The 12,645-nt window shown below is 41.4% G+C and overlaps 4 protein-coding genes across 5 annotated transcripts in view; 1 reads left to right on the top strand and 3 right to left on the bottom strand.

Annotated features, from left to right (window-relative positions):
- Window positions 1–703: 703 nt before the first annotated feature.
- On the bottom strand, window positions 704–2,074 carry LOC103474835 (complement C1q-like protein 4). The gene is made up of 4 exons (XM_008426085.1): window positions 1,983–2,074; window positions 1,795–1,899; window positions 1,570–1,710; window positions 704–1,490 (listed from the first exon to the last, which is right to left on the bottom strand). The coding sequence occupies exons 1-4, from the start codon at window positions 1,987–1,989 to the stop codon at window positions 1,057–1,059; spliced, it is 687 nt and encodes a 228-aa protein (XP_008424307.1). The 5' UTR covers window positions 1,990–2,074; the 3' UTR covers window positions 704–1,056.
- Window positions 2,075–3,393: 1,319 nt separating this feature from the next.
- On the bottom strand, window positions 3,394–4,944 carry LOC103474836 (complement C1q-like protein 2). The gene is made up of 4 exons (XM_008426086.1): window positions 4,895–4,944; window positions 4,498–4,605; window positions 4,272–4,412; window positions 3,394–4,172 (listed from the first exon to the last, which is right to left on the bottom strand). The coding sequence occupies exons 1-4, from the start codon at window positions 4,899–4,901 to the stop codon at window positions 3,736–3,738; spliced, it is 693 nt and encodes a 230-aa protein (XP_008424308.1). The 5' UTR covers window positions 4,902–4,944; the 3' UTR covers window positions 3,394–3,735.
- Window positions 4,945–5,599: 655 nt separating this feature from the next.
- ftr86 (finTRIM family, member 86) lies at window positions 5,600–9,934 on the bottom strand. 2 transcript variants are annotated; one of them, XM_008426088.2, is made up of 11 exons: window positions 9,157–9,934; window positions 8,900–8,995; window positions 8,590–8,823; window positions 8,312–8,474; window positions 8,141–8,236; window positions 7,968–8,018; window positions 7,832–7,873; window positions 7,664–7,699; window positions 7,518–7,577; window positions 7,213–7,415; window positions 5,600–6,137 (listed from the first exon to the last, which is right to left on the bottom strand). In XM_008426088.2, the coding sequence occupies exons 1-11, from the start codon at window positions 9,664–9,666 to the stop codon at window positions 5,802–5,804; spliced, it is 1,827 nt and encodes a 608-aa protein (XP_008424310.1). In that variant the 5' UTR covers window positions 9,667–9,934; the 3' UTR covers window positions 5,600–5,801. The 2 variants fall into 2 exon arrangements, with proteins under 2 accessions (XP_008424310.1, XP_008424309.1); XM_008426087.2 differs by having other exon boundaries at window positions 7,832–7,885; window positions 9,157–9,933.
- A 757-nt stretch (window positions 9,935–10,691) lies between these two features.
- Window positions 10,692–12,645, top strand: part of nudt8 (nudix hydrolase 8) — a 4,973-nt gene continuing 3,019 nt past the window's right edge. The window contains exons 1-3 of the mRNA XM_008426091.2: window positions 10,692–10,868; window positions 11,581–12,327; window positions 12,430–12,562. Coding sequence (XP_008424313.1) covers window positions 11,582–12,327; window positions 12,430–12,562 — 879 coding nt within the window. The 5' untranslated portion in view covers window positions 10,692–10,868; window position 11,581. The remainder of the gene's footprint in view (window positions 10,869–11,580; window positions 12,328–12,429; window positions 12,563–12,645) is intronic.

Genomic DNA, 12,645 nt, shown 5'->3' on the forward strand with positions numbered 1-12,645 from the left:
ATTTAATTTAATTTTCATCATGGCGCCTCCTCACCCTGACTCTCATACTGATAGGAAGAACCACAGAGGTTGTCAGGCTTGATATTTATTTTGCGATCATTAATAAACCTCCCCTGGTTGATTAGTTAATTTTAAACTCCTGCTCTGCTGGTTATTTTGGTAATGGAACCGAAACGCACAGAATTGCGCAACACCTTGTTGCAACAATAATCACTGAGATTATTGTTGATGGATCATTAATATGAACATGTTTTGTTGATTTTTGTTGTTGTTGTTCTTTAATAAAGTTACGAATGTTTTGATAAGGACCCAGAGGAGAACGTTCTGGTCTCAACGCCCTGGCGCCGTTCAGTTTGTCACCTCATGCTGAGATCGACTCAAAACCCTCAGCGATTGACGTGTTGGAGCCCTGCTCTATAGCATGAACAGTTCAGAAACAATATGAAATTGGAAATAAGTTATTTAATAACTGATTAAGTAGTGTTTTAGATTGTTCTTGAAAAGCAAATCTGTCACGGCTAATTAGTGAGTGAACTCACGGCTGCACAGCGAACCCACTGATTTTTTACAGCAGACAGCCGCTTCCCTCTCTTCCATGTACTGCGTACGCCCGCTAAATCTTTTAGGGGTACGCAGTACCCTGCCGTACCCCCTTACTTTCACCCCTGATTATATGCAAAGAAAGCATCAATTGACAGCAAACCAATGTTCACATTTCAGTATTTTATTGTTTTTACACTTCTTTGTTTGTTGAGAATACACAAGAACTCAGATTAAAAGAAAATCACAAATATAGGAAAGTTCTTTCTCTTAAAGTCATTGAAGGATTTAGGGGTTCGAGCCTCAACTCAAACAAGAAATGTCATAATCTGATGAGGAAAATCATAAGATGTTACACATCTAAGCTAGTCGTGCTTAATGTCGGGAAGATTTCAGATCGCCCAGACTGAAATCTTAAAGGATGACATTTAAAATATGATTTCCCTCAAAGAGCTTAGAACATGATAATGTAAGCGCCTACATGTCATTACAGAGGAGGAAACTAAACTCCCTAACTTATGCGTCAGCATAAAGCAGAAAGGCGCTGAAAGTGTTGTAGTGGCTTGAGTCGTCACAGAGGTAGCATCCCTTGACCAACTTGACTGACACTTTGTCTCCAGCTTTCAGTTTGAGGGCAACAGCTATGGTGGTGCTGTCCTCCTGGTCTTTCGTGTTGAGTTCTCTGGATCCAGCCACTATCTGGCCGTTGACCTGCAGGCTGGTGCAGACAGCCAGCGTGTTGCCAGGAGAACCGGCGTCACTAAAGGAGGTCACGGCCAGGCTGTACACCCCGGGGTAGGTGACAGTGAAGACGCCAGTGGCCATGTTGTAGGCCATTCCCAGGTTGATGAAGATGTGCTGGTAAGGGATGATGGTGTCAATCCCAAACGGTCCGAGACACTTGAAGTTGTCTGCAGTGTACAGAGAGACGGAGAAGGCAACACGGCTGCCTGAGGAAGAAAAGATTAGAGAAGTTAAAAAGTAGAACAGTGATTTCTTATCTAAATATCTTCAGAATGTGATTCTCACTTTGAAGGGTGACCAAAGTTTGGTTTGCTTTATCCAACTCCCTCTCCAGATTAGTTAGAGTTGTGTTGAAGTACGTCTGCAGTCGGTTCGTCTCACGCACCATCTTGCAGCATTCACATGAAAGCGTGTCCACGTTGCAGGCTGAACACATAGACAATTTAGCGTTCATTCAAGTGAAAATGCACACATTCATCCACTCTTAAAAACACAATCTCAAGTCCTCACCGCTGGCTGAGCTGGTGACGGCGGCCGGAGCGGCTCGCTCAGGTCCATCCCATTCGAACTGACTCCTACCAGGGTCCACATGCAGCAAGCACAACAACAAGACAGCTGGAGGGAAGAACAAGTAAAAGATAGACGAACATTTGTCGAGCTTTGTAATAAAATGTTCTTTTGTTGTGTGTTAATCTCACCTATCATGTTGGTGATATACAGACAGCTTCAAGAGGAAGGACTAGGTGAAAGAAGTGAATGTTTGGGGAAAAGAATCGTGCATATATAGTTCTCCTGGGGCTCCTCCCTTACTACCTCACATTTACGGTTCTCCTCCTTTAAGATCGCTCCACCTTGTTTTGTTCTTCTTTAATCAGGCCCCCTGCTTGCCTCTGTAATAGTATAACTGGGGGTATTTTCATCACTGGGTGCTCACAGAAGCAGCAACACCCTCCAGTTCTTTGTTGTTGATGCAGGGCATATATCACATATCGTCTGCAGGGAGGTGTCGCTTCTGTCACACCAGGAGATAACAAGAGACACCTTGAAAAGTTCTGGACTTGTTTCCACATTTTGTTATGTTTCAATATGTTGATTTTTAAAAAAAAATAAAAACCAGAACAGATTAATCTTCACTCCAGTTATGGCATCTTGACTTTTGGTCCAAGTCTCCACCAGCTCCAGGACACGTTCACACAGCAGGAAAATTTAACCCAAATGTAATTCTTTTGACCATATGTTTGACGTTTTCACAGCAGCTTGAACAGCCTAATTCCAGTTTTTCACCCCCCCCAAAAAAATCTGATTTGTGCCTCTTCCAGTAAAACTAAATTGGACATGAATCTGATAGTTTTCTAAGCGACTGCAGTCTGAATGTTCATGTTGCGTCTCATCCCACTTTTACATCATCGATGTGATGCATACCTCATAATTCTACACCAGAAGAAACCAAAAACGGTAAATCTGGCTGTAATGAAATGTGGTTGTGTGGTTGTGATTGCATCTCAGAGTCCTGCTGTCATCAAATCTTTTGCAGCCATGCACAGATTTTCTCGCAGGATTTCGCTACATTTAACTTCATCCACTTTACCTTCAATATGGACCAGTTTCATGGTCTCTGCTAAACAAAAGCACGCCCACAGCATAATGCTGCCACCACCACATTTACAGTGCATGTAGGCTATAAGGTTCAGTGGATTCAACAGTGCTCTGTGAGACGCTTTGAATATTGTTTCAGCAATATTTAAAGTATGTCTTAGTCTCTGTTATATTTGTTCCTTAATGTTCTCTGGGAAATCTTGGAAACTCTTCATAGAACAGCTGGATTTAGGTCAATCCTAATTCTCAATTAGATGACTTTTGAAGCTATCCTGGATTTAAATTAGGGGTATGAGACTAGAAGGTGGCTGAACACAACAAATGCAAGCCATACCATTCAAGTTTTAATTTGTAAGAAATGTAAAATAGCAACATCTCTTTTTGATTTCACTCCACAATTATGTGTAATACAATTGATTTGTTGTATAAAATCACAACAAAATAGGTTCTGCTTCATGGTTGTGATGTGACAAAATGTAGAAATAGAAAAAAAAATCATCAGCAACATCAGAATTAGTGTGAACTTTCATTTTTTATTGTTTTATTTGCTCACAAATTTATGCTCAGAATGACAGCTGTATTTTTAAGTCCAGTTTATTTGTTTTATCTGAACAATGAAAGCAACTCAGATCAGATCATTTCATTGGAACAGGGTCAAAAGTTACATCCAGGATACCTCAATTTAACAAAAAAAGAAACAACAGCTACGTTATTTGTTCATATTTACTCTTCAGTCGACACGATGCTAACAATTTATGTGCACGGCATACAGACTGAGCACAACGGATCAAGGCATTGAACTCATGACTGTTAAACCGAACAGACGTCATCTAGCCGAGTTTACGCCAGAGGCAGCTACGCCGTCTCAGCAGCATACAGCAGGAAACCGGTGAACGTGTTATAGTGGGTGGCGTCGTCGCAGATGTTGCATCCTTTCAGCAGGAGGACAGACACCTGGTCGCCGGCCTTCAGGTGCCTGGCGATCACGACGGTGCTGCTGTCCTCGCTGTCCAGTCCGTTCTTCTCAACGAGGGTAGCCACGGCCACGCCGTTCACCTGCAGCTGGGCGCAGGTGGCCTGGGGCAGGTCAACAGGAGACAGGCTGTAGACGGTGGCCGCCAGGCTGTAGACACCCGAGCTGGGAGCGGTGAAGATGCCGGTCAGAGCGTTGTAGCTGTCTCCCAGGTTGAGGAAGATGTGCTTGTAGGGGACCCGTTTGTCATCGGCTGTGGGGCCGAAGCAGGTCAAAGTTTTCTCGTTGTTCAGGGCGACGGAGAAGGCGCTGCGGTTGTCTAAAATAAAGATAGATAGAAAGAACAAAAAAGATCTGCTTAATGGGATCAGAAGGCCATGATGTTCTGTGATGCACTCTGCTTGGCGTGAACACTCACTTTTGATGTTGTTGAGGGTCATCTTAGAGTTCATGAGCTGCTGGCTCATTTCTGTGGTTGTCATGTTAAAGAACTGCTCCATCCTCGCCATCTGCTTCTGCATCAGACAGCAGCCACACGCCGCTTGGTCGTTACTGCAGACTGTACACATACAAGAAAACATACAAACGATAGCTTTGGAGGCGAAACTTGGTAGGAACTCAGTCTAAAGAGACATTTAACCCACTTTTGTTTAGATTAGGATCTGCAGTGGGTTGTGTGGCGGCAGGTCCATTCCAGCCGAAATTTTGACCCTGACCAAAAACTGCTTTCAGCAGACACAACAGAAAAATAGCTGAAACAACAACAACAAAAAAAACAATGTATTAATCAGGAAACTTTTGCAGAAATGCTTTCCAAAGTTTGAACCATCTTTCAAAATGATCATCAAATTGACAGATTTTTCCTCTTTCTATAAAAAGCATTCATTTTCACATTTTTCTATTAAATTTGTGTGTTGTTTTATACTTTTAATCAAATCTAATTTTCTTACTTATCTTCAATACTAACATTTGTAATTTACATCTCTAAAACATTACACTCCAATAATAATGTCCGTCAAGCTCGAACTATTGAAGTCTCACCTCTCATGATGGCAAATGACACTGATCCTTCTGCAGGAGGAGAAAGGTATTCACCAATCCACAGGAACAGAGAATATATATATTTTTATGTAGCTCCTCCCTTGGTAACCTCCCAATGTTGCTCCTCCTCATTCTGTCCCTCCCATTTGCCTTTAAAACCTGAAGTGTGAGTATAGATTTCTTCATCCCTGTGGCCTCTGTGCCCGACATTTCCTCATAGTTTGGGGCTTTGATCCTCATGCTGCTCAGGTATTATCTGTCACTTGTAAGAGACACACAAATCTCTTGGATCGCTCACAAAGCTGCGTTGTGTCCAACCTCCTGGCCAGGAAACTTCCGTTTTTATATATATATTATATATTTGACAATTACTGTGCTGGGTCAAAAGTGTACAAAAAAATCATGTTGAAAATTATAGCAGTAGCAGAAAAATAAGCACCATTCAAAAATCAACTCCTTCAAGGATGAATGACCGAAAGATACTCAGCCGCTCACATAAGCCAGATGTTTTCAAGAGAAAGCGAAACGTTAAGGACACAGACGGTTATTGGCAACAATAACAGTGCAATATGTTTGAAGGAGTCCAGATGAACTTTTTCAATCAACAAAAAAGTAACAATAGTCAAGCATGGTGGAAGTAGCATCATGCTGAGGGTCTGTTTCTCTCCTAGTGAAGCTTTTCAATTAAGAACCACACCAACAAAAAAAGTTTCAAATAAGATGCTTTTTTATTTCATTGCCTTTCAACAATTTAGCAACACTTCAAATCACAATGAGATTGGGACACAAAATATTCTAGAAATTGCTCAGTTAAGTATTTCCATGCATGTCACGGTCACAAGACATTTTGAGAGCTTAAACTTGGAATAATCAAAAACACAGCAACCAATCAACGAGAATCAAAAACTCAATCCAGTTTACAAATGGTGAGAGAGTCCCCTATTCCAGCCCCCAGCCTGAACCCTGCGTGCAGTGGCTCGGTGAACTGTGTCTCGTAATGATGGATGAGATGAGCCTGGCTGTGGGAGATGTTGTAAAAATTTAGAATCCCTGCATGCTGGTCCAGATAGACGCCGATCCGCGCAGCCTTGGGCGAGCCCAGAAGTTTCTCCTGGTTGTTGTGACAGAAGGAGTAGCCGGTGCCCGACCAGTAAAGGCTCCAGGACTGAGCGTTGTGACCTAAACGGCTTTTGTTGTCACTGCTTTTGCGCTCCATGTCCTTGAAAGCAACACCAATGGTGATCTGCGTGGTGGCACAGACAGAAACAAATCAGAGAACAGAAAACCAAGCGATCACAGGAGTAGGTAGCAGGTTTTCATGTGTGACACAGGGCGGTAGAAGCATCTGGAGGATGGAAAAAAATCAAAACGGCAACAAAAATAATCTGCCAGTTGTGCCCAGATTAGCATGTTATTGCTTATTTGTCAATTCTAAATTGGCACCCACACTTGAAACAGAGAATAGATCTTTTTTCTGCATTTTTATAAGTTTTAAAAAGGCACAGTTGAATGATATCCATGCAATAATATTTTCTGTGCATGAAATGAGACTTTTTGTCTCTCTTTGCTCTTCAATAAAACTGGACCTATATCTGTAAACAAGTAATTGTTTTCCATACTTTAGTTCCAGTCTATCACAAAATTTGTAGAAATTCACAAACGAGTGATGCTGCTGTGAACATGCTTCATGGACAAAATCATGAAGACAGCACAGACCAATAAGTGTTGCTTTAAGAAAATGGGAAAGGTCAATTACAGCTGGACACAGCTGCGAGGAAATCCACAACAGAAGAAGGATTTTTTTTTAGAAGCTACACAGTCAAGTGTAGCTTCTAAAAAAGCTATACTTTTTTAGAAGTGTAGCTTCTAAAAATTATGGTCTCAAGTTCTAGCCTTAAAGGCCTTTTTTGTTCCATAATGCAAAAACACTGTATGAAACTACTGTGTCCAACTGGTCAAACTTGACTCAAGTCTGTGGTGCAGACAAACATTTTGGATTTGCCCTGGACAGTATTCACACAAGAGCTTCTACAGACATCAGGAAATGAAATTATGGACAAATTAGAAATGGGCAATCTGCCAAAAAGACTAAATAGAGGTGTATAGGGACATGACTGGATCTTTACGTATCTAAAATTTTCCAATTAAAAGTGAACACGACCACAGACGGAGGGAAGATATTAAAAGCAATTCATCCACTAGATGTCTCAACGTTCCTCTCCTAAAAACAACCATGAGACATTCATTGGTAGTATTATGATGAGCAAGGCATAAATTAAGGGCAAAGTTGAATTTAAAGCATGTGTGTAAGGACTCGCCTTCTGGCCAGTCCACTCGACCTCCCAGTAGTAAGGGCTCCCTGCCAGCGGCTCTTTGCAGAGAACTTGTCTCCAAAAGAAGAAGCGATCAGGGTGGTCAGGTGGATTCAGGTTTTCAGAACGCATTTTGACCTTACGACAATCGTCCGACAGCTTCATGTGGCGGTAGGCTGTGTTTGGGTCTATGGTAGGTTCAAAGCGGACTAGAAAAACAGAAAACATTGTGATGAAGCCTAAGGGCATCTAGAATGCTTCATTTCAGTTTGATGTGTTGTACTTCATATTGAAGATGAAAACAGACTCACATTTTAACATTTCCTCTCTTGTTTTTGGCTCTGGATTCACAAGCTTAATTGATCCAGATGCTACAACAACAAATTCATAATGATGCATTATTAAAAATACAAGTGAAGTGCGACCTTTAGATTAGATGCATTGCAAGTAGATGTACCTTGAGGCCTAAAAGGTGGGAGAGGTGGAGGGTTTCCTGGAGAGTCATATCCAAAACAGGTAGGGGAAGAGAAAAAAAAATTATATAAATATTTCACTGACACAAGTTTAACTTATATAAGCATCATTACAACCACATCATCCCTGTTATACTTTGTTCTAATCTTACCTTGATGACTCATTGATCCTCTGAATCTTGAAGACTCACGTACTGTGGAGGAAACTATGACAATTTTAAAATTGAGAATTGGCATGGTTAAAAAAAAAAGACAAAAACATCCATGTTGCGTCCATAAGAAACTTACACTGATGTTGCATAGGTTGTGGTGGTGGAGAAACATCAATTTCTTCATAGACTATGTATTTAAAAAAATAATACTTTATAAGAAACAAGTCCTTTTTCCATAATTTAAAATACATTTGTTTCAAATTTAAGAATATTCTGTGTAGCACTGGACAGGAAAAGAGGTTTCCAAACCTAAAGCCTGTTGAGCAGCCTGACCAGAATAATCAGCGGACACTGTGCTTGCTGCTTCCACACCGTTGGGTGTTGAAGCCATGGGTTCATGACTCACTGCAAAGATAAACTTTTAGTCCTCAACAAAACAGGAAATAAAAGAGAAAACAATAATGAGGAAAATAATCTGACCTATTTTGACAATCTTGGATAGACTTTCTTTGCAGAGGTTCTGTACGGACTCTTGCAGCTCTTTAATGACCGATCGTATGGAAGCCACCACGCCTTCCTCCTGGATAATCCCAGACTGTCCTGTGGCACCAGTCTGCCCCAACGGCTCCACGAGGAGGAAGTTCTTGAGAGAAAAACATTGAAAAGAATCAGATAGAACAACCATAACAACTCTCTTTTTTATTGGAATATTTTGTGAAAAGAAAATGAAACTATTTTCCAGAACCATCCTTCCTTACCTTCAAGAAGGAGATATTATCCTGCATGTAAGCCAGCCTGCCCAGCTCCTCACCCTTTTGTTGAAGCTGTGATAAATCTTGCTCTAAACACTTCACCAGTGCTTCGACTTGTCCGTCAAAGACGCTCTCCTGAGCAATAAGGAGCTCACCAACTTGTGTCCCTGTCAGATTTAGACTCTTAACCAGCTCTGGAAATAAATCAGAGCTCTCCCTTTGAAGGGCCTGCAGCAAGGCCTAGAGAGAGAGCGAGACATGAGAGATGCCTTTGTAAATATCTACGTGAAGAAAATCAACAAGGAGTTTCGCTGACTTTTTGTTGACGCGCGGTATGCGGGATCTCCATGATATTCCTCTCGGTCTCCTGGATTCTCCTTTGTACTTCTGCCTGCATCTGGACAAGCTCTTTCTAGAGACACATCAAAGTTTGGTGGACAAAGTGAATAAATGGATTGCAGTGCAGTCAAATCAGAAGTAGAGGCAAATAAAGATAGTTTGTGATCTCTCTGATCTTTATTTTGCTCACTAATCTCTTTACTAAGGTGGAAATGACATTTGCCAGTTACATACCTGTCTCTCTCTTCTTTCTTCTTGTGGTCCAACCACACGATGTCCCGTGTGTCCATCCTGGCAACACATCACACACACACACTCCTTGTCTTCATGGCAAAACAAATCCAGTGGTTGCTTGTGTTGAGGGCAGATTCTGTGTTCCACCGAAGGCAGCTGAGGGTACACACTCCCCTTCCTGGGCCCAATATCCGATATGACGTCCAAGTAGACGGGCATCACCGGGTCAGCTGAGTAGACGCCCACCATGTTGCTTTGCTTTATGCTGTTTGTTCTTAGTTTCTCCATGGCCTGTGCAAGCAGCATATTCTTGGCCACATAAGGCCGAGGAGTGAAGAGCTGCCTACACTGCGGGCAGCTGTAGTGACCTTTCTTGTCTTCCTTGTCCCAGTGGTTTTCGATACAATTCAAGCAGTAGGAATGTCCACATGTTAGAGTGGTGGGCTCTTTCAGAGTTTCAAGACATACAGAGCAAGCAAAGCTCTCCTCTTCAGGCCAAGCTGAGGCCATGATGATGCTTGAGGTCTGGAAGGTATCAATGAAGAAGTATGTCACAGTTTACAAAAATCAATGCTTATAGCTAAAAAGAAAGAACAGCAAGGGACCAAAGTAGTAAAATGACAGTTGACTTGAGTCACATGCACTGAAATACTCAAGCTTCCTTAGCTTGGGGTGGGGCTTGTAGAACAGGTGTGGTGGAGTTTCTTCCTATTATGTCACTGGTGTTTGTCAAGAGTACTTCTAACCTGAACCATCTAAATCATTGTTTTAAAATTCACAAAACAAAACGATTGGGATAAATGTTTGACATTTTTTGACTAACAATTGGTTTAACTCTTTTTTTTAGAAATGAAAATCATGAGGAACACGTTTTTGCCCACAAACAAGACGAACTGGTTATTTGGCACTAAACAGCAATGACGTAATTCATGGGGTTTTGAGGGAACTTAATTATTAACTCTTTTCCTACTACTAACCCAGCCCTTATCCAAAAAAAGAGGAAAAACAAGTCTTATGTGAGGTATGTCTGACGTTTACACAGGGAGACGCTGACGCATGTGATGCTCAGAGTCCCAGTTGGATCCGCCTCATTTTTCCAACGGCGCAAGCCATTTAAAGGTTTTTATCTAAGAATTTGTTTTACAGTCTTGTTTTTAATCATATCTATTAGTTTTGAATGTTTAGCCTGATCCAGTCTCTGCTCTTTAGGTGCGGGGTTACTTGCACCCCATGTAGGAACGAGGTGTAAGCTCTGTGATCTTAAACCCCACTTGGTCTACTGCTTTCCACAACCTCTGTGTGTGTTTTATTTATTTATGTTGCAAAATAAGTGTCCAATTCGTGTTAGCAGAACACTCTGCGGTTCATATCACGAGATCTGAGCTCTTTTAGCATTTAGTGGTTTTCATTTAGACTACACAGCTGGAATTGACAGCTGGGTTGTTTTAATGTCAAACAAGAAACAATTCATGAAAATATAAATAAATTGAATCAGTAAAAGTGCTTGATAAGTTGTATTACAAGGTCTATATTTAAAACATTTTCAGTTCTTATATATTCATCTTGTAAGCAAAGCATGTTAAGTTGAACGAGTTCAGTAGATCACCCCTCCCTCGCCGAAAGTGACCACAACTTCTACTGCACCTGGCGCCGTTATGAGAAAAAGAAGCGGACCCAAGGGCAGCTAGCCGGGTAGCACGACGAATAACCAGGTATTGTTTTTTTCTCTCAGTCTGAACATGTTCAGCTCTCAGTGTACGTTGTACTCTCGTAAATATTTTATTTATTTTATATATATTTGTCTTATGTGTATCCTGAACTTATGTGGGACATGTTGAGTCACAATTTTCAGCTATGTAACGGATGACATTAGCTTGGTAGCTATCTGTGTTGCTAATGTTTTGCTAACTTATTCAGTTAGTTTGGGTTGCTATTCTGAAAGCTCAATTTACAGAGTAGGTCTTGACTGCTACCAAATAACTCTGCTGTGTTATTTAAATATTGGCATTTGCAAAAATAATTGCCTCAAGATAAAGTACAGCACATTAAGTTAGGTAGCAGCAGAATATGACTTGTGGGCATTAACTTTACCTGCTGGGTGTTGAAATTATGTCTTTGCTTTAATAAACTCTTCCAAAAATGAAAATTTTCACATTGTGTCACGTTACAACGTACTTTATCAGGTGGTTTTAATTGGAGACTAGTAAGTTTTACATAATAGTGATGTAAAGGGAAATGTTTACAAATGCAAATCTGATTAGTGCAGCATGCATTTGTATTCTTTAGTCTAATAATTTGTCAGTCTGCAAGTTTAAGAATGTGTAATCAGGTTCACATGACGATTATTTATGCTGATGAGTCAATAATAAGCACAACCTGTCTGTACATTGTTCTAATCTCAGTATGTTTTCTATTTGTTTACAGGATGTTCAGGGGTCCACAAATACTAGTTTGGGCTTGTAACTTAAGGTCACTGCAGCTGTCAAAGGAATTTCGCCTTTTTTCTTTCTCTAAACACATTGACTCAACATGTTTGGGAGTAAGACACATTTGTGCCAGGAGACATGATCAAATCCATGAAAAAGACACAAAGACTTTATGCTGTTCATCTCAGCTGTCTTTCAGTGCAGACAGTGAGAATTATCAGCTAGAAGACCTTATATCTGAAACCCCCATTTCCAAAGCCATTCTGAGAAGCCGCTGTCATCACCCTCAGGTCTCTGCCAAAACCAAAGCACCTTATGTTTTCAGCACTTTCTGGCACTGTTTATTCAACAGGACTTCCTGGCCTTTGGATCTTAGCCCGGCTACATCTTATAATATACCAGCACTTAATCCCCGGATTTCAAACCAGCTCCACTGTCGAGCACAAACCAACTATTACTCCGTCCATCAAATCAGAACTGTTCATCAGGCTGTCCCTCGTGTAACAGACACCTGGAAGGACTGCCTGTCCCCTGAGAATGAAAACAGATGTCGACAGATCCTGCAGGCCAACTGGAAGCACTACAACATGGACAAAGTGAGGCAAGGGGCCGGCCAGGCTCAAGGACAGAACAAAGGGAAGTGGGCTTCCATCTTGGTTTCCCTCTGCTACGATAAAGGAGGACCAGCGTTTCTGTTTACTCTGCGCTCCTGTATGCTGAAGGGCAAGCACAAAGGAGACGTCAGGTTAGTGGGAGGCTAGAGACAAGCACACACTACAACATTTTCCTGTAAGTCGCATTTCATTGATTTGCAGGCAGAGTACTATATTATCTGTCCTTCTTGTAGCTTTGCTGGAGGAAAGTGTGATCCATCAGACAGAGATGTAGTGGCCACTGCATTGCGAGAAGCCAGAGAGGAGCTGGGAGTTACTATTCCAGCTGAAATGGTCTGGGGTGTCATGAAACCTCTGAGGGACACAGTGAGTGGAAGGTGTTTTGATCTGATTTGAAGGCTTACTTTGATTTGTCCCCTGTTGAATCCACAGAAGTAATAACTAATATA

This window comes from Poecilia reticulata, linkage group LG13 (assembly GCF_000633615.1).
Source record: "Poecilia reticulata strain Guanapo linkage group LG13, Guppy_female_1.0+MT, whole genome shotgun sequence".
Taxonomy (NCBI): Eukaryota; Metazoa; Chordata; class Actinopteri; order Cyprinodontiformes; family Poeciliidae; genus Poecilia; species Poecilia reticulata.

Bases quoted from the DNA above. Each gene is read 5' to 3' on its own strand.
- ftr86 (XM_008426087.2), bottom strand. From the start codon at position 9,666: ATGGCCTCAGCTTGGCCTGAAGAGGAGAGCTTTGCTTGCTCTGTATGT. The intron at 8,019-8,140 runs GTTTGGAAACCT...TTAAATACATAG, and splicing joins GGCTGCTCAACAGGCTTTAG to TCTATGAAGAAATTGATGTT. The intron at 6,138-7,212 runs GCGAGTCCTTAC...GCCACCACGCAG, and splicing joins TCGAGTGGACTGGCCAGAAG to ATCACCATTGGTGTTGCTTT.
- LOC103474835 (XM_008426085.1), bottom strand. The intron at 1,711-1,794 runs GTGAGGACTTGA...CTATGTGTTCAG, and splicing joins CGTCACCAGCTCAGCCAGCG to CCTGCAACGTGGACACGCTT. The intron at 1,491-1,569 runs GTGAGAATCACA...TTTCTTCCTCAG, and splicing joins AACTTTGGTCACCCTTCAAA to GCAGCCGTGTTGCCTTCTCC.
- LOC103474836 (XM_008426086.1), bottom strand. The intron at 4,413-4,497 runs GTGGGTTAAATG...GTATGTGTACAG, and splicing joins AGATCCTAATCTAAACAAAA to TCTGCAGTAACGACCAAGCG. The intron at 4,173-4,271 runs GTGAGTGTTCAC...TCTTTATTTTAG, and splicing joins GACCCTCAACAACATCAAAA to ACAACCGCAGCGCCTTCTCC.